The sequence below is a fragment of the Erinaceus europaeus genome, chromosome 2, assembly GCF_950295315.1.
Source record: "Erinaceus europaeus chromosome 2, mEriEur2.1, whole genome shotgun sequence".
Classification (NCBI taxonomy): domain Eukaryota; kingdom Metazoa; phylum Chordata; class Mammalia; order Eulipotyphla; family Erinaceidae; genus Erinaceus; species Erinaceus europaeus.
The window spans coordinates 139,081,728-139,101,267 of record NC_080163.1 but is presented as its reverse complement, the minus strand read 5'-3'; the positions used below and the strand labels follow the sequence as shown (position 1 = coordinate 139,101,267).

The 19,540-nt window shown below is 46.5% G+C and overlaps 1 protein-coding gene across 1 annotated transcript in view; it reads left to right on the top strand.

The window, feature by feature from the left end:
- The first annotated feature begins 6,171 nt into the window (after nt 1-6,171).
- CDH3 (cadherin 3) overlaps nt 6,172-19,540 on the top strand; it is a 49,791-nt gene continuing 36,422 nt past the window's right edge. The window contains exons 1-2 of the mRNA XM_060185287.1: nt 6,172-6,237; nt 6,400-6,520. Coding sequence (XP_060041270.1) covers nt 6,187-6,237; nt 6,400-6,520 — 172 coding nt within the window. The 5' untranslated portion in view covers nt 6,172-6,186. The remainder of the gene's footprint in view (nt 6,238-6,399; nt 6,521-19,540) is intronic.

Genomic DNA, 19,540 nt, shown 5'->3' with positions numbered 1-19,540 from the left:
TTTCTGTCCTATCCAACAACAACAGTAATAAGTACAATAGGGAGTTGGGCGGTGGCACAGCGGGTTAAGCGTACATGGTACAAAGCACAAGGACCGGCAGAAGGATCCCGGTTCGAACCCCCGGCTCCCCCCCTGCAGGGAAGTTGCTTCACAGGTAGTGAAGCAGGTCTGTAGATGTCTTTCTGTCCCCCTCTCTGTCTTCCTCTCCTCTCTCCATTTCTCTCTGTCCTATCCAACAATGATGACAAAGATAATAACTACAACAATAAAACAACTAGGGCAACAAAAGGGAATAAATAAATAAATTGTTAAAAAAAATAAGCACAACAATAAAACAAGGACAACAAAAGGGAATAAGTAAATAAATAAATATTTTTTTAAAAAAGACCAAAATCCTCGATTCTCACATAGGATGTGTTCAATAAAAGAGATAATACATAAAATTTAATAAGAACTTAGGTCTATTTAGCTTATTTTATTATTTATTTATTTTTTACCAGAGCATTGCTTACCATCCTTATTTTTTGACAGAGGGGAGAGACAGAGAGGTAGAGACTTCTGCAGACCTGCTTCACCACTCATGAAGTATTCCCCCCTGCAGGTAGCGAGTGGGGGCTCAAACCCATGTTCTTTTTTTTAAAGCATGTTAGGTTTTTTATTTTATTTTTATTTTTTAATTTTTAATTATTATTTATTTATTTGTTATTGGATAGAGATAGAGAGAAAATGAAAGAAGGGGAAGATAGAGAGGAAGAGAGACAGAGAGACACCTGCAGACCTCCTTCACCGCCTGTGAAGGGACTCCCCTGCAGGTGGGAAGCTGGGGGCTTGAACTGGGATCCTAACCAGTCCTTGCGCTTTGTACCACGTGTGCTACCACCCGACTCCCCAAACCCATGTTCTTACATGTGGTAATATGTACACTCAATCAGGTGTGTCACTACCCAACCCCCGGACCCCCATTACTTTTGCATTCAGAGAGAGACAAAGATTCAGAGAGGAGAGACACTATAGCAATGAAGCTTCTTCCAGTGTCATGGTACCTCCCATATGATGCCAGGGTTCAAATCTGGGACATGCACCCTCTCTCATGACCTATCTTCCTACTTTCCTCCTACCCTCACCTTAGTCAAGGGATGAATTTGAAGGTATGGGATTCTGAGTTCAGTCTCTGGCATTGCTTGTGGGCAGAGTGATATTCTGGTTCCCTCTCTGTCCTCCTCTCTCTGATTAATAAGTTAAAAAAATGTTTATAGGGAGTCGGGCAGTAATGCAGTGGGTTAAGCGCAGGTGGTGCAAAGTATAAGGATCCCGGTTTGAACCCCCCCCCCCTCCCCACCTGCAGGGGGGTCACTTCCCAAGTTATGAAGCAGGTCTGCAGGTGTCTTTGTCTCCCCTCTCTGTCTTTCCCTCCTGTCTCCATTTCTCTCTGTCCTATCCAACAACAATAATAACTACAACAATAAAACAAGGGCAACAAAAGGGAATACATACATATATATATATTTTTTCCTCCAGGGTTATTGCTGTGCTCGGTGCCTGCACCATGAATCCACCGCTCCTGGAGGCCATTTTTCCCCCTTTTGTTGCCCTTGTTGTTGTAGCCTCGTTGTGGTTATTATTATTGCCATTGGTGACGTTGTTCGTTGTTGGATAGGACAGAGAGAAATGGAGAGAGGAGGGGAAGACAGAGAGGGGGCGAGAAAGACAGAAACCCGCAGACCTGCTTCACCGCCTGTGAAGCGACTCCCCTGCAGGTGGGGAGCCGGGGGCTCCAACCGGAATCCTTACGCTGGTCCTTGCGCTTTGCGCCACATTCACTTAACCCACTGCACCACCGCCCGACCCCCGGGAATAAATTTTTTTTGAGTTTATAAAGAAAGTCTTGAATCAGGTTGCTAGAAAAACAGGAGAACATGGCAGGTTTGTGTCAAAAAAAAAAAACGGAAGAGAAAAACACTTTAGCATCTTAGACAATGAGTGGGGGTTTTTAGAGTAAGTAGTAGGGATGTAGGGACTGAGAAGAGGTCATAAGAACAGGCTCTGGCTTTGCCAGAAAACCCTCACAAGCTCTTTAGATAAGGTCCCATTAGAAATTGGTTTTCATGTAGGAATTCCAACTGTTCTCCAGTCACCATAATCACAAGGCAGGTCTGATGCATAGCAAATTTGTCAGTTTTCTTAAGACCTGGAATTCTGGTAGATTTGCAGAAAGCAACATGAAGTTTACAAGCTCACATCAGGACTCAGATTTGGGCTTTTTTTTTTTTTTTTTTTTTTTTTTGCCTCCAGGGTTATTGCTGGGGCTTGGTGCCTGCACCACTGCTTCTGGAGACTATTTCCCCCCCTTTTATTGCCCTTGTTGTTTTATTATTGTTGTCATTGATGTTGTTGCTGTTGGATAGGACAAAGAGAAATGGAGAGAGGAGGGGAAGACAGAGAGGGGGAGAGAAAGACAGCTGCAGACCTGCTTCACCGCCTGTGAAGCGACCCCGCTGCAGGGGGAGAGCCGGTCCTCAAACTGGGATCCTTATGCAGGTTCTTGCGCCTTGCGCCATGTGCACTTAACCTGCTGTGCTACCTACCGCCCGCCCGACCAAAGATTTCGGCTTTGTGCCTGGCAAGGTAACTGGTAAGCATTCCAATTTCTTTACATGGTCACCAACACTTATAATTTTATTTGTAATGTTTTTTTCTTCTTTTTCTTTTCTTTTTTTTGGCTCCAGGGTTATCCCAGGGGCTCAGTGCCTGCACTAGGAATCCACTGCTCCCGGACGCCATTTTTTTCCCCTTGTTGTTGCTGTTGTTGTCAGAAAGAACAGAGACATTGAGAGAGGAGGGGAAGACAGCGAGGGGAGAGAGAGAGTCACCGAAGACTTGTGAAGTGACCCCCCCCAACCATCGCAGGTGGGGGAACCAAGGGCTTGAACTGGGATCCTTGCACTGGTCCCTGCACTTTGCACTATGTGCACTTAACTCTGTGCACTGCTGCCCAGCCCCGTTTTTCTTTATAATCTAATCACTTTTTACCCCTTCAGCAATGCAAAAATGAAAAGGTTGGGCCATGTATCCCAACTGACCACCCTACTTCTGCTCTCACCTCTGTTGTCACTTCACAACACCCTTCTTTGCTTAGAACCTCCAAGCTTCCCTTCCCTCCCACCTTCTTGCAGGAAGGAGGCTCCTTACAATGAGGCCATGAGGCTTCTGAGGTTCTACAAGGTTTCCTCCCCAGTCTCTGACTCTGACTCACTTCCTTCTTGCGCACTCTCCTCCAGGCACTGCAGATTTTGCTTTTTTTTTTTTTTTTCTCCTTTCTGTTGAGTGACCTACTGCCTGGGGGCCTTTGCCCTGTCTTCTCTGTCTGGAATACTGTTTCTTTAGAGGTCCTCAGTTTATTCCTTCACTTCCTCCAGGTCTTTGTTCACAAGTCCCCTTTGCAGTTACAGCCTCTGGACTTTTTTGTTTGTTCACAGTCCTTCACCCTACCCTGTACTGTACCATCAGCACTCCATATGAGCACTGTACACTCCCCATCTTTCTTGTCTTGGAGTTTCTGGGTTGGCTTGGCCTTTGGGAAGCCAAGAGCAAAATGTGAGAATATGTTTCTCAAACAGTACTGGAGTATGTTCCAAGAAGGACAGTTGACTTTGTCCTTCTTGGACCACAACTGCATTTGAGGAGGGTGGTCTTTCACCTTCCAGTCATCTCCCTGTCCTCAATCCATGTTCCAGTAACACCATTTCCCCCTTTGCCTTCATTCCTTAAAGTAATAACATCTTACTGCTGCTAGTGGCCTCTCAGGCCTCAGAACCCCTGTTCAAATTCTGCAGTCCCTTCATTAGGACTTGAACTTCTCCAGCTGGGCTCTGTCTTCCAGACCCTAATGGGATCATTTTCTCCATCATTATATTGAGAGTTTCCAATCTGATTTTCTGGCGTGTACATCTCCACTTCCCATTCTGTCCTTGTTCTTCTGCACAGCACACGCTATCCTCTAACATATTGTCCATTCACCACTTTGTTTCTTCGAGAGCTCCTACACTCTGGGGTGGAAGGGCCAAGTGTGCAGGCATGTTTGTTTTATTCACTGAAGATATCCCAGTGCTTGGCGTGGAGCATACACCAATCATTTTATTCACTCATTCATTCTGAGTGAGTGAATGAATGAATGAATGAATGAACAGCGAAAAGAGCAGTGCGGTCCAAGTTGCAGAAAGAAGAGCTGACTTGTCGATTTTTTTCTCCTCCCGCCTCTCGCCGGCTCCCGGAATGCTGAGTGCCAGGTAGAAGGCGGAAATGAGCGAGCTCAACAGCCCTCCAGCCGAGTGTTTACTTAATTAGGACCTGCATCCCGAGGCGCGCTGGTGTTTAACTGTCCGCTAAATGACTTCATCTGGCTCCTGGCCGGCGCTGGGGAGCGAGCAAGCTAGCGAGCAAGGCGGGGCCACCGGCTGTGGTCAGCGACCCGAGCCTCCCGCGAGCAGCCTAGCCCCGGGGTTGAGGGGGGAGAGCCCCCTCTGGAGGGAGAGCGTCCCTTGAGGGAGAGCCGGCTCAGCCTGCCGCCCCTGCCTTTCCCCCAGACCCCAGGACCAAGCGCCGCGTAACGGGGCGCTCGGGTGATCCCAGATGCTAATTGCTCGCTTTTACCCTCAAACCGCGATATTGAAGGATTACAACCTCCCTCATTCTCTTAGTTGCTGGGTGGGTGGGTGGAGGCGCTGGAGAAGAAAACAGCCGGCGAGGCTGAAACAGAGGCCAAATGAGCCAGACCCTAGAACCAGAATACCAGGCAACATTGGGGCACCTGCTATGCTTCAGGTACCGAGTTCAGCGTTTTAAACGTGTTAATTTTACCCAACCCCCCTCCTCCGTCTACATGTATTGATTCATTGAATCCTAGGACTTTAAAGGGGAGAGGCCATAATAGTCTCATTCGATGCCTGCAGAGGTGTTTTTTCACTTGCATGAGATCAGAGCGCTAGCAAGTAGTGGACCCAGGGTTTGAACCCGGGCCCTGCGGCCCCAGAGCCCTCCAAGGTCGCAGTTCAAGCTGTCCACCTCGTGGCATGGTGGTGGGAAGGACAGGCGTGCTGCCAGATTAACCCTGAGGTGCCAGGGACTCCAGTTGCGCCGCAGCCCACAAGATCTGGTCTGGGGCGAGGCAAGGAGAGAGGCCAGGAGTTATCAGTCTGGTCTTCTCTAGGGAAGGCGAGTGGGCAAGCTCAGCTGAAGGAGGAGAAGGTGTGCCCAGGGCCCAGTGTGTGGGCATAAAGGAAGCACCGACCGGCCCCTGCTTATCGGCTGCAGTCTTCCAAAGGCTGACTCTGGATGGCTGCTTTGCGCAGCTTGTAACTTAGATCATATTCAGTATTTTAAATTTTAAAAAATCGCTTTTATTTACTTTTTCGTACAATTGAAAAGCTAGTCCTTTGTCCCACTTTGGGGGGGCTGGAGTGGGGACGCTGAAGATGAGGCTGCTACCTCCTCTCTGCAATCGCACCGGTCGGCAACGCCTGACTCTGGGACCGTCTCTCGTATCCTTTCTTTGTGGGATGGTGCAAGGAAAGTCAGGGTGCTCCCGCAGGTTGCCGCAGATCTGCGGGCTCAGTCCTCCTCGCGGTCCGGGAGAGCTGGCGAGGGAGGGGGCGCGGAGGGCAGCCCCCGTGCTAGCTGGGTGTGGGTGGACACTCCTGGCCCCATCAAAGCTTCGGGGAGCAGAGCGCCTCGTGGGGTGCCTCTGCTGCTAGTCGGGTGCAGGCATGTTTCTACTTTTTTCTCATTCTCCCACTGTAGACGCAAGGCACAGAAACGTTTTTTTCTTATAGTCCTGCGGAGTCTGAGAAGTGGGGTGGACAGTTTTTTGTTTTGTTTTTTCTCTTTACATCTGTGAACCCAGAACCTGCGAGACCGGCCTGGGTTCCGGTCCGGACCTGCTCGGGAGGAGCCAGGAGGGGGCGAGAAGGGGGTTCGCCAGGGCACAGAGGGGGCTTCGCGGCGCCGGGCCCCTGACGGCTGCGGCTCCACCTGCGCGGGGGCGGGACCTGACGGCGCCGGGCCAATCAGCACCTGCCTGCACTCACCTGGCCCCCGCCCCCGGCGCCGCCCTCCCTCCGCTACTCGCTCGGGCGCCCGGGCAGCGGGAGCTCCAGAGTCATCCGGCCGCCGCCTCACCTCCCCTCGACCATGGGGCTCTCCCCGGTGCCGCTCGCGTCCCTCCTCCTCTTCCTGCTCCAGGTACTCGGCCGCCTCGTCGGGATGCCCCCAGGAGGGCGGGCGGGGCCGGCGTCTGGGTTCCGCGGGCGGGAGGAGTTGGGGAGCTGGCGAGGTCTCCCCGGGGTAGGGTGAGAAGGTCCTCCGGGCGCGACTTGACCCTGTGCCCCCCTTCTCTTCCCTCAGGCGCAGGTTCACTGGCTGCCGTGCGCGGCCTCCGGTTTGTTCCAGGAGGGCTTCACGGAGGCTGAAGTGACCGTGGAGGCGGGAGGCGCGGAGTTGGAGGCAGGCCAGGCGCACGGGAGAGGTAAGACCCTCGGGGAGCCCGGCCCGGGGGTTCCCAGCGCCCCCGCAGGTTTTGGGGGAGGCGCAGAGGGCACCCGCGGGCCTCGAGGGAGCGGGGCGGCAGACCGAGAAGGCCGGGCAGCCTAACACCTTCGGACGTGCAGCCCTTCGGGGTGACTTACATCGACGCCCAGCTTTGGGGTGCGAGGCGGCGGAGCTCCTCGCACAGCCCAGACGTGGGGGGTTCGCACCGGCTGCCGCCCGCGGAGGAATGCGCCTCCACATTCCTCTCCGCCTCCCGCGCAGGTGTGGGGATGAGTCGTGCCCGGGGCAACCCCCCCTCGCCCCCCTCGCCCCCCTCGCCCCTCTCGCCCCTCTCGGGCCCCCTTTGTGCAGCACGGTGCTTTGTGTCTCTGACCGACAGACCAGGTCTGTTTCTCTTCTTCGCGCTCCCCCTCCCAGCCCCCCTGTTTCCCCGCAGTTGGAATGCAGCTTTAACTCTGCCCTGCCCGGAGGGCCTGCGCCCCTGCAGCCTGCCTGGGAGCCAAGGCTGGCACACCTGGGCCAGGGACACCGTCAACCCCCCCAGCCCCATGCCTTGGGACTGAACTGCTAGGGTGCCTGGGGGTTGGCGGAGGGGTCCCAAACTAGAAGGTTGAACTGCGAGGGTGCTGGATGAGAGATCAAAGCACATTTTTGATCTCCCGGTTTTGTTTTGTTTTTTCCTCCCCCTCAAGTTCAAAACCTTGAGAATAGGGGTCACTTTGATGGAAGAACCAGTGTGTTATGAGATCCAGGCAACTGCTAGTTAATGGGAGCCTCTTTCCTCTCCATCCAGGCCAGTGGGAGTTTCTCCACCAGATCAAACCCAAGTTCTTAAACAGAGGTGTAATCTCCAGGATCCTTGGGTGGGGTTCGAGAGGATCCTTAAACTATGAAATTGTTTGAGAACTTTTGTGTGCATTTTTCTGCTAAGAGAATGTAGTTATCTGGTTTTCAAAATAATTAAAAGCCGTTACTACTTAGCTTTTTCTCTTTGATGTCTCCATCTCAGCACACAAATCCGAACACTTAGAATATGGGGTTCCATACTTACAGAACTTAATGGCGCTCCTTTGTTTCTCTAAAAGAGAATTGAGAGTCTTAAGACTGTAGAAGTCTTTCCTCCCCACTCCTTTCTTTCCCCAATAACTCTGCAGATTGACAAAACAATTAACACTCAGGCTAGGCCAAGCTCCTTAAACTCTTGGTTATAGGGAGTCGAGGAGAGGCATTAAGAGGCCATGCCTCATAAACTTTAAATTCTTGCACATGGGTTTATTACCGACTGGCTAACAAACTGCAACTCAGCCAACCTGTAAAAATGTTAACTTGGGCAGGGCCCCAAATTCAATTCCGGCTCCCTGAGGAAGCTTTATTGCTAACCAGACCTACCAAATCTATACCCCTCTATCTCATTGTCAAGTTCTCTGACTACAGTCTCAAATAGCAGGCAGGCTATGACTCTGAGTGTTGTCTGTGCCTTATCTTTCTTACTGAAGCAAGAAATATCAGATTAACTGTCATTTTACCAAGCTTGAGGTTGTTGAGGGGAAGCTGCAGGTTTTCGATTTCATGGTCGGGTTGGCAAGTGTTTCCTGGTGACGTCAGGCAGGCTTTAAACCTTTTGAGAAAATTCTGCTTTCTCGGATGTCTGGTTTATAGTTGAGAAAATGGTGGGCTTACTCCAGGAACACACCTAGGCTATAATAAGGGGTGGGTTAATGTACCTGACTAACCTTGGACCCCTTTGCAATATGAGGGGTTTTTAGCACAGTCTTCAGTGAAATGGATGGCTGCCTTCTTTTTAAAGTCAATGCAAGTGTCAAGGGAAGTAGCTCAGCTGGTAGAGCATTGGATTTATGTGCCTGAGGTTCTGCAGTGTTGCATGTGCCAGAGTGGTCTAATCTATTTCTTGATTTTTCTCTTGCTCTCATGTTTGTTTCTCTCTGCATATGTAATGAATAAGACCTTAAGAAGTCATTTAAAAATAATCAAGTAAACACAAGTTTCTGAACCCACTCTCTCCCAATAAATGGTAACTCCCTAACAAAATCATACTGGCATCTTTTAACTCCCCATTTTTTTGTAACAGCACGGATCTGGCCTTGTTGAAAGGGTTATCCTGAGGGTATAAACTCTCTGGTTTGGCCAGGCAGACTGAAAGTTTCCATATTGCAAAAGAACAGTTGCCCCTGGGTTAGGAATATCACAGGTGTCTATGAAGTTGAGCTCAAAGAAATTATCTGATATAATTAATACTTTGTTTGCATGCAGTTTTCTCTTCAAAGCTCTCCCACAACTCTGAGCTTGCCTTACCCTCCTGATAGTCTCTTGAAGCAGGTAAGGTAAATATTAAATAACTTGAGCTCTTAATCTTAGACTTGGGACTTAGAAACCTTGTAACTCAGCCCTGCTGGAAGTTTTCTTCTCCCCCCCCCCCCCCAGTGTTACTGCTGGAGCTTGGTGCCTGCACTACAAATCAACTGCTCTTGGAGGCCATTTTTTTCCCTTTTGTTGTCCTTGTTGTTTATCATTGTTGTTGCTGTCCTTGTTGGATAGGACAGAGAGAAATCGAGAGAAAGAGGGGGAAAAAAAGACCTGCTTCACTGCTTGTGAAGTGACCCCTCTGCAGGTGGGGAGGCAGGGGCCGGAACCAGGGCCCTTGTACTTCAAGTTATGTGTGCTTAGCCAGCTGCACCACCACCCAGATCCCCTGCTGGAAGTTTTAAAGGTAGAGAAACAGAGGAAAGACTTAAAGGTTTCACTGCACTAGGTTAAATAGTTCGTGAGCTTCTTTGAGAGTCTCAGGCATGATGTTGATCTGTAAGTATATGCCCAGGGCCAGACACTTTATAGACCCGGTAGGAATTTGCATGAATCACAAGTCTTGTGAAAGTCTGTCTGTTTTACAGATAAAACATGAGTGATTGTGGTTTCACCAAAACCATCAATGTGGTGACCAGCATGGACTTGAATGGAATTTTCTGAATCCCAAATTCACATACATTTTTTAAAATGTACATATATATAATTTGTTTTGAGAAAGAGAAACCAGAGCACCACTTAGCTGTGGCATAAGATGTTGCAAGGGATTGAACCTTAGCTTTTCAGACCTTGGGCATGTATGTTAGTTCTCTAATAGACTGAGCTATTTCACCAGCTGGACTTTTTTTTTTTCTGCTATTGGAGGTACTTTACTGCAGGGCCATCTTCTAACATACACTCCCCAGCAGTTTTCACTACCAGAAGGTGAAAAGTAGATGGAATGAAGAATCGGGGGGTAGAAGGGGACACACACTGGATTAAGAGCACATAGTATGAGGGGGCTGGGCGGTATTGCAGCGGGTTAAGCACATGTGTTGCAAAGCACATTGGTGTAAGGATGCCGGTTCCAGCCCCTGGCTCCCCACCTGCAGGGGGTCACTTTGCAGGCAGTGAAGCAGGTCTACAGGTGTCTATCTTTCTCTGCCCCTCGTGTCCTCCCCATCTTTCTCGATTTCTCTGTCCTATCCAACAACAACAACAGCTTTGACAACGGTAACAAATACAACAAGCGCAACAAGGGAAACAAAATGGGAAAAAAATGGCCTCTAGGAGCAGTGGATTCGTAGTGCAGGCACTGAGCCCCAGCAATAACCCTGGAGGCAAAAAAAAAAAAAAAGCACATAAATAGTATAAAGTATAAGGACCTGTGCAAGGGTCCTGGTTCGAGCCTCTGGCTCCCTACCTACTGCGGGGGGGGGGGGGTGACTTCACAAGTGGTGAAGCAGGTCTGCAGGTGTCTCTTTCTCTTTCTCTCTCCCTGTCTATTTGCCCTTCCCCTCCCCTCTCAATTTCTCTGTCCTATCCAAAAAATTGAAAAAAAAAAATGGCTGCCAGGAGCAATGGATTTGTAGTGCAGACACCAGCTGAAGCCCCAGCAATAACACTGGAGGCGAAAAAGAATAAAAAAAGAATTTGGGATGCTGGGATGCCAACTCTCACAGCCACTAACAACAGTCCTGTCCCAAGAGCAACTTAGTCATTTATTCCTTCTTTAACATAGAGGTTTCCAGAAACATTCTTTTTTTTTTTCTACTTATGGAAAACTGGGAAATATTATGCATGTACAAACTATTGTATTTACCGTGGAATGTAAAACATTAATTCCCCAATAAAGAAATAAAAAAATTGCTATAATCATATTATTTTGCAATTGGGTTAACTTTGAAAAATCCCTTTGTTAGAATTTGCTGTATCGTACACACCATCACCATAATTTATGTCCTTTGGTATTATTTGTATATAGCTGTGCCACTGGTTGCTTCTGTTCTCCCTGGTCTAAGTTTTTAAGAGAGTCAACATATCAAAGACTCAGCCAGTGGTCTGTGCATTAAAAAGTTTGAGACATTCAATCAATTGTTCCCCTCTCATATTAATTAAATAGTGATTTATATGACTACAGATTAATAGGAATGTACATAAACACCATTCCCACTGCCAAAAGACTATGTCCCATCTCATCCCCCACCCGCCACCCCTGCCCACCCCATGAAACCAAGCATACACCCTCACCCTTAACCCAGGGTTTTTACTTGGTGCCCTACTCCAAATTCAGTCAAATCCTGCTTTGAGTTTCCCTCTCTGTTCTTCTTTTTCAACTTCTGACCAGAAACATTCTTGTATAAGAGAGTGGTTAGTCTGTATCTCTTGGGTCCAGTTCTTCTTCTTCTTCTAGCGTTTGCCCTTCTTCCGTAGCCAGTCAACAGCGTCAGGTTGAGCCTGATGTCTGCTTGTTGCTGGCTTTGAAAGTGACTGGGATCCATGTGGATTCAGTCGGCTAGGAAGGATCGTCAGTTTCCCCAATAAATGGGTACTCACGGGATGCACCATGAGAAGGTCGATCCAATGCATCCCTTGGGTCCAGTGAATTTAGACCAAGAGTGACTTTTTTTTTTTTTTTTTTGGTCTCCAGGGTTATAACTGGGACTCAGGAATCCACTGCTCCTGGAGGCTAGTTTTCCCATTTTGTTGCCCTTGTTGTGGTTGTTATTATTGTTACAGCTGTTGTTGCTGTTGGATAGGACAGAGAGAAATCAAGAGAGGAGGGGAAGACAGAGGGAGAGAGAAAGACACCTGCAGACCTGCTTCATCACTTGTGAAGTGACCCCCCCACATACCGTCGCAGGTGGGGAGCTGGGGTCTCGAATCAGAATCCTTCTGCCGGGTCCTTGCACTTTGCACCATGTGCAATTAACCCACCATGCTACCGCCTAGCCCCCAGAGTGACTTTTTTAAAAAAGCTAGTTATGCTACTAGCTTTTTATTTTTTTCTCATCACTAAGGTTATCACTGGGTCTTAGTGCCTGCACAACATAGCTCCCCGAGACCATTTTTCCTTTTTTTTTTTTCCTTTGATAGGATAGAGAGTAACTGAGAGGGAAGGAGATAGAGAAGGAGACAGACACCTGTAGTACTTGCTTCACCACTCTGCCCCCCAAGAGTGAGCTTTTAATCAGGAGGGGTGGACAGCCAAGAAACTGTTAGCTCACTCCAACTCTACAAATTCGTTCTGAAAACAAAGACAAAAGAAATTTGGGTGGGAGGAATTTGTTTGACACTTGTGCAGTAATTAAAGGTGAGCGACCAACTTTAATGGTGGAACAGTTGAGGTTAAATAGCTGTAAAGCAAATACAGTTCATTATGGCCCCTCAGCAGGTTCAATGCAGCCTTAATCAGTGTGTGGATAAGAGTAAGCTAGCCTTCATTAGCTTTGGTAGGAAACTTCTAAGTTCAGTAATGAACCTGACTGAGCATGAGGTAACTTCAAGATGACTTTGCCTATTTCAGCTTGTGGTGTAAAAACTGACTTTCATTTTGGAAGCCCCATTATAGTTTCTGTCTCCTGTTTCATTTGTTCTTTTAGTAAACATGTAGTTGCATCTGCATATATCAGAATTGCAGCAAAAACAGTGAACAAAATGAAGTCCTTGCCTTTGGAGAAATGAGAGTCTTATTTTAGTGTTTATTGTTGCTGTTTTTTTTTTAAAAAAATTTTACATGTATTTATTTCCCCTTTTATTGCCCTTGTTTTTTATTGTTGTCATAGTTGTTGTTGTTATTGTTGTCATCATCCTTGGATAGGACAGAGAGAAATGGAGAGAGGAGGGGAAGACAGAGAGGGGGAGAGAAAGATAGACACCTGCAGACCTGCTTCACTGCCTGTGAAGCGACTCCCCTGCAGGTGGGGAGCCAGGGGCTCGAACCGGGATCCTTACGTTGGTCCTTGCACTTTGCACCACATGCACTTAACCTGCTGCGCTACTGCCCGACTCCTTGTTTTTGTTTTTAAGTTTGTTTTTTTTTTAATATTTATTTTATTTATTCCCTTTTGTTGCCCTTGTTGTTTTATTGTTGTAGTTATTATTGTTGTTGTCGTTGTTGGATAGGACAGAGAGAAATGGAGAGAGGAGGGGAAGACAGAGAGGAGGAGAGAAAGACACCTGCAGACCTGCTTCACCGCCTGTGAAGGGACTCCCCTGCAGGTGGGGAGCCGGGGTTTGAACCGGGATCCTTATGCTGGTCCTTGTGCTTTGCGTCACCTGCGCTTAACCTGCTGTGCTACAGCCCGACTCCCTTGTTATTAAGTTTTAATTTACTTATGAGAAGGAGCGAAAGGGACAGGTAAAACCAGAGCATCACTCTTAGTGCAAGCAGTGCCAGCAATTGAACTCAGATTTATGCTTATAAGTCCATGCACCACCTCCTGGGCTGCATCTTAGTTATTTCTTACACTTACAATTATCTTGCAAAGCAGCTGCGATAGCTTCCCTAAACTGTATAATGGGGTAAAATTGGTGTGAGGTCAGCACTTAGGCCAAGATTGAAAACCTGATTGTTTGCTTCCATGGCCCAGGGGGATTCCATAGTGCCCAATAGCTCTGCCTCTGAGGAATGGATATTTAGGAACTGGGGTTTGGGATTTGGCAGGCTGCTTTTCCTGGCTCAGCAGCAGGTAAGACTAGTTACTGGAGCCTGTCCCACATCACTTGTTAGTTTGTGCCTGGGGAGCAGGTCTCAAACCTCTAGTCTCCTTTTCTATCTCCTCACATGGCACTGTTCCTAGGTTACCCAGTACAGGCTGCCCTCACCTGCCTGCTGTGTGAGGAGGACATTGCTTTATGGTGAGCAATTTCTTGGGCTGGAAACCTACAGTTCTGCAACACATGGAGGAGAGGTTTTCAAATTACTTGAGGTTTTAATGCTGAGACTGATTGGTCTCCATTCAGAGAACCACTGTTATTGAATATGTGGACGAAAGTACCCACATGGTAAGAATACAGCTCAGCGAACATCACTTAACTCAAAATATCCATGTACATAATACATAAGTCAAGAAAAAGCTACCAGTGTCTCAAATGCCCCATCTCAATCCTGACAGTCACCTCAAGACTTCACTCTCCTGGTTCTAGTTCCACAGTGGGCTTATAATCTGAACTTTCTGTAATAGAATCATAAGGAATAGCCTCTTGGGTCTGGCTTCTTTCACTGCATGTGAGATTTCTTGTGTAGCATAAAGTTGTAGCTGATCCCCGTTATTATTACTTAGTACTCATTGTGTGACTGTTCACAGCTCTGTTGGTGAGCATTTAAGAAAAATTTCTCCCTTTTTTTTTTTTTTTCCTGCTGTGAACAGTATTTCAGTCTTTTGGTGAAACTATACACATGATCTGTTAGTTGCATACTTGGGAGTATAATTACTGGGCTAGCTGAAAATTAATGGATTAATCTGTACTGAGAAGTCAGCTTTTTCCTGACTCTTCTTGACTCAAATGGAATCTCTTCTAGACTCAACTACCCCCACCGTCTTCCTCAATAGTCTCCTTGCCAAACCCATTCCTTCTAGATGTTTGGTTATCATTTGTTTCTGGCTGATAAAAGTCTTTATTATTTACTTGGTCACATCCTTTGTGTTTGGAAAGGAGTCCTTCCCTTCATTTATCCATAAATTGTTGCTTGTTAGTTACATTATTTCAAACAGAAAGGGTATCTACTAGAAGAGGAAGTGGATGAGCAGCCAGGCAACTTGACTGGTGAATTCTTAGAAAATGTTCATAAAGCCTATTCATTTCATATAGTGCCAGGATACTGTTCTACATACTGGGGATACATTAATGAAGAAAACATGTGTACTGCCCAGGTTTCATGGACCACCTACCTGTCTGTGGAAGAGACAGACAAAATACATCTGTACTGGGAAGTAGGGGAGAGAAAGGAGTCACATAGGAAGGGATGCTGACATGTGCATGGGGGTGGTGGTGGTGAAACCAAGTCACAGTCACCAAGTAATGTCCAAGCCAGAGGTTGGGGAAGAGTTAGGGAGGGAGCATGAGAAGTGGTAGGATTTGTTCCTGATGTGGGGAAGGTATAATGGTTCTGGGAACTTATACATAATTATTCTGTCTGGACCACGGTGTGTGAAGTGGAGGGAGGCAGAAGAAGAAAGTACGCTCTGCTCCACCTTGGAATTTGTTGCACCCTATAACAGAGGCAGCAAGGTATCTAGGAAAGACAGAAGGTGTGGCTGACATCCCCCATAGTGCCCCCCATGGAGGCCAGCATCTCTGAAGTCTCCTCTGGAGCTGTATGCTGGCTGTCACCTCTTGCACCCCTTCTCACCCCTTTCCCCCTTTCCTGACATTTCCAGACTGGAGGATATTGCCAGCCTCTGCTGACTTTTCAGTCCTTATTGCACTGTTACCTGGCATTGCCCACCCAGGCAGCAGGACTGGCAAGCAATAGCTTGTAAACAAAACAAAACATACATAACCTAAATGCCGTTTATCTAGAGTTTAAAGGCTCTAAAAACTATGGACTTGTCATAATAAGCCTCTTTAGTCCTAAAAGCCCTGGTGGGAGGTTGGGGTGAGGGTAGAAAGGTGTTGATTGGCTCCATTTAACTGAGTAGGAAAACTAAGCTTGCAATTTTGTAATTAGGTCACCCAGTTCATAAATTGTTAAGATTTGAACCTAGGACTGACTCCCTAAAGGGTGAGATCTTTTGGGATCATTTGGGAGTTGGTGGGTAAGGGAAAGAGGTCCAAGTTAGAGAAAGATTGGAAATAGTTAACTTCTAAACCAGCTTCAAATTCCTGTTCCCACCACAGGTCTCTGTTAATCACCAGGAGCTGGCGTTGGGGGGAGGGAGAGAAAGAGGGAAGGGAGGGGAGATGCCTGTCCAGGACCCTGGCCTCCTTTTTAGGATGTGAGCCAGGAGGGAGGCTTCAGATACCAGGTCTGATAGTGTTTTCACTGAAGAATCTGCTTCTGGCTATTTATCATGTCTTCTCTCACCCTTCCCCCACAGCCCCCTTGCTTCAAGAACCTCCCTCCACTAGGGAGAGGGAAAGAGAGAGGGAGAGGGAGAGGGAGAGGGAGGGGGGGAGAGGCTGTCCCCCTCCCCCAAGCAAATCTGTATGCCCTTGTAGTTGTGAGTTAGCCAGAGCATCCATCAGTGGGCTGGGAATTCCTCAAGCTGACAGAATTCTCTCCAGGCTGCACTGTTGTGGTCCTGCTGAATTTGGGGCTGCCAGGGACCTGCTGCTTGCTCAGTGACCCAAAGCACCTAATCCCAAGAAAGGATGCCAAATATACACCTACATTGCACCCAGCTTGGAAGTCACTCGCTCATTGCTCTGGCTCTGTCACTGTCTGACTCTGAGGAGAGGGCACTGAGCCAGGGCCACACAGCCAGGCTGCCTCAAGAGAGCCTCTCTGGTTACACACAGCACCATAGGGAGGGGTGATCTCTGCTCCCCAAATGTTCTGAAACACCTTAAGAACAGATTGGGAGACAGGCTGTGGAGACATGATTCCAGGCTTTCCTCCTCAATCTCAGGAACCCCAGTGTGACCACAGAGGACTCGTTCACAGTTCAGTCTTTCTTACCAAGAACTGAAAACCTGTGTTGGAGGGTAGATGTTGGGTAACCTTGTTCAGGGATTTCAACCACAGGTTTCACATTTTGTTTTCAGAAGTCTTTGTTCTGGAATTGTATGTGCACATGTATTTTTTCTGAGGCTCTTCCCAAGTTTAAAAACCATAAGGGTATATACTTCTTCCTTACCTTCCACTCTAGGTCCTTTTGAAGTTCTTCTGCCTTTTTTTTTTTGAACTCTGGTGGAGGCAGACCTGATAGCATACATCCTGGCACCCACAGGGGAAAATGGGATTTTAGATCGCATTCTTACAGTGTTTATTTAACCCAAGGCAAATTACCCTGCCCCAGTTCCTGCACCTTGATGTGGGAAGTGCCTTCTGACCTAGAGCTCTGAAGAGACAGACTGCTGATGGGTCATTTGAAGGGCAGAGCTGGCCAGGCAGGTGGACTGGCTATTACTATCCTGAGTTGTCTTACTTAAGGTTAATTGGTTTCTTAAGCGAGCCCCATCTTGTAACTTCAGGCAGGGAGAAAAGACAACTCTTGTGGGCTTTCCACATACAAGCCAGGACAAGATGCCAAGCCCACACCCTGCCTCCTCCTTGTGGAGCCAGCCGCAGCTGGGACTTCCCACCAGAGTTTTAAGACCTGCTATTTTCTTGTGTTTTTTTTTTTTTTTTTTTTATGGTCCTCTGCTTCCAAAATTCTGCATTCCTCAACTGAGACTTAGTTGCATTCTTAAATTGCTTTTGGCCTGCTCTGCGTCAGGAGTCTCAGAATTGCTTGGAGAGCTTTTTATTATGTATTTTATTTACCTTATTTTAATGAGATTGAGGGGGGAGGGAGGGACAGGCCAGAGTACTGTTCAACTCTAACTTATTATGGTGTTGCAAAGTATTAAGCCTGGGGGCTCAGAGTCTCAGGCATGAAAGCCTTTTGCATAACGATTATACTGTCTTCTCCACCTGGTAGCTTTTTCTTTTCTTTTTTCATTTCCACCAGGGTTATCACTAAGGCTTGGAACCTTCATACTAAATCCATCACTCCCAACAGCCATTTTTTTTCCTGTTTAAAAAAAAAGTTTTTGTTTGATAGGACAAAGAAAAATTGAGAGGGGAGGAGCAGACAAAAGAGGGAGAGAGACTTCTTCACTTCTTGTGAACTCCTTCCCCTGCAGGTGGGGAGCGGGGACTTTAACCCAGGTCCTCGTGCATGGTAATATGCTTAGCCAGCTATCATATCATCCTCCTCCATACATACTATCTTATGTCGCTTATGTGGAGTTGAGCCAGTCGACTGGGTCTTTACCCAATATAGTGCATCCATAATATTGTAGATAGGTTCTGGGAAACTGATTCTTTTTTTTTTTTTTTTTAATGTTTTACATTCAACAGTAAGTACAATAGTTTGTACATGCATAACATTCCCCAGTCTGGGAAACTGATTCTAAGCAAAATGATGACAAAAAAAACAAAAATTCCCCCAAGGCTGGGACAAAACCTGTTAGAGAACTAGCTAGCATGCTTAAACCTCAGAGGCAAAAGAGTCGTTCTCTGACCCTATCATAAGACAGAGCTTAACGGTGCTCTGTTAGAAAAAGTAATTAATAACAATAATAATAAAAGTAGTACATACCTCAAGGAATGTTTTGGTGGCTAAATGAGATAATACATATAAAAATCTTAAGAGCTGTGTCTGGGGAGGTATTGAACTTGGTACCTCAGAGCTTTAGACATGAAAGTCATTTTGTATAATCATGATACTGTCTTCTCAACCCTATTATTTTTTAACTTTGAAAAATATTTTATCGGGGAGATTAATGGTTTGCAGTAAATAATTTGCCAATACATGTGTAAAATTTCTCAGTTTTCCACAAAACACTCTCATCCTAGGTTCTCCACCATCATGCATCAGGACCTGAACGCCCCTCCCCTTCTACCCCACCAGAGTCTTACTTTGGGGCAATATACCAAACCCAGTCTGAGTTCTACTTTGTGTTTCTATTCTTATTTCTCAACTTCTAGCAATGAGTGAGATAATCTCTTATTTATCTTTCTCTTTCTATATTATCTTAACTTTTTTTTAACTTGTTCTTTTTTTGTTTTTCTAACCAGAGCACCATTCAGCTCTGGTTTATGGTGGTGCAGGGGATTGAACCTGGGACTCTGGAGCCTCAAGCATGAGAGTCCCTTTGCATAACCATTATGCTATCTACCCTCCACCCTTGTTCTCTGATAGAGGGTGAGAGACAGAAATAGAAAGGGAAAAACAGGAGGAAGCAGAAAGACAATGAAATAGAGGAGAGACAGACACTTGCAGCACTGCTTCACCTCTCATGAAGCTTCCCCTCTGCAGGTAGAAGTCAGGGACTTGAACCTGAGTTCTCATACATAGTAATAACATGTTTTCTATTGAGTATGCCTGACCCCAAAGTACATGTTGTTATTATTTCCATTTAGAAACACAGAAACTGAATCCACAGGAGTTAAGTGACTGTGCCCAAGATCACACAAGTAGTAAACTGCAGAACTTAAATTCAAATGTAAGCAGCCTGAACTGTAACTACTGAACTGGACTACTACTTATTAGAAGCAGATCAGAAATAAGCACATGAAAGTTTTTCTTTTAGTCTCTAAGAATAAGCATACTTAATGGTTTAATGTGAATCCTGTGGACATTTTTCTATACAAAAAAACAAATATGTGCTTAGACAAATTATAAAAACAAGAATGAACTGTCATGTGTGCAAACATCATTCTGCAACTTGGCTTATATAGCTGAGATCATAGCCATCTTTCCAGACAAATACAGGTATATTTTTTTAACTGCTTCTTTAACTACAAGTTTAGCTTTTAAAATAAAAATTTTTTTTCTTATTGTTTACAGATGTGGAAGTAGGATGGAGTTAACATAAAAATTAGAGTGCTTGTATTTTTAGAAATATATCAGGAATTGCTTTTGTACACTACTGTCCAAAGATGATTGAAAGAATTGCCCATCTTAAGCCCATCCAGATAAATTAAGCTTTTATGTTTGAATGATACCTTTAAGACAGGCTTTGCAACAAGCTTAATAAGATA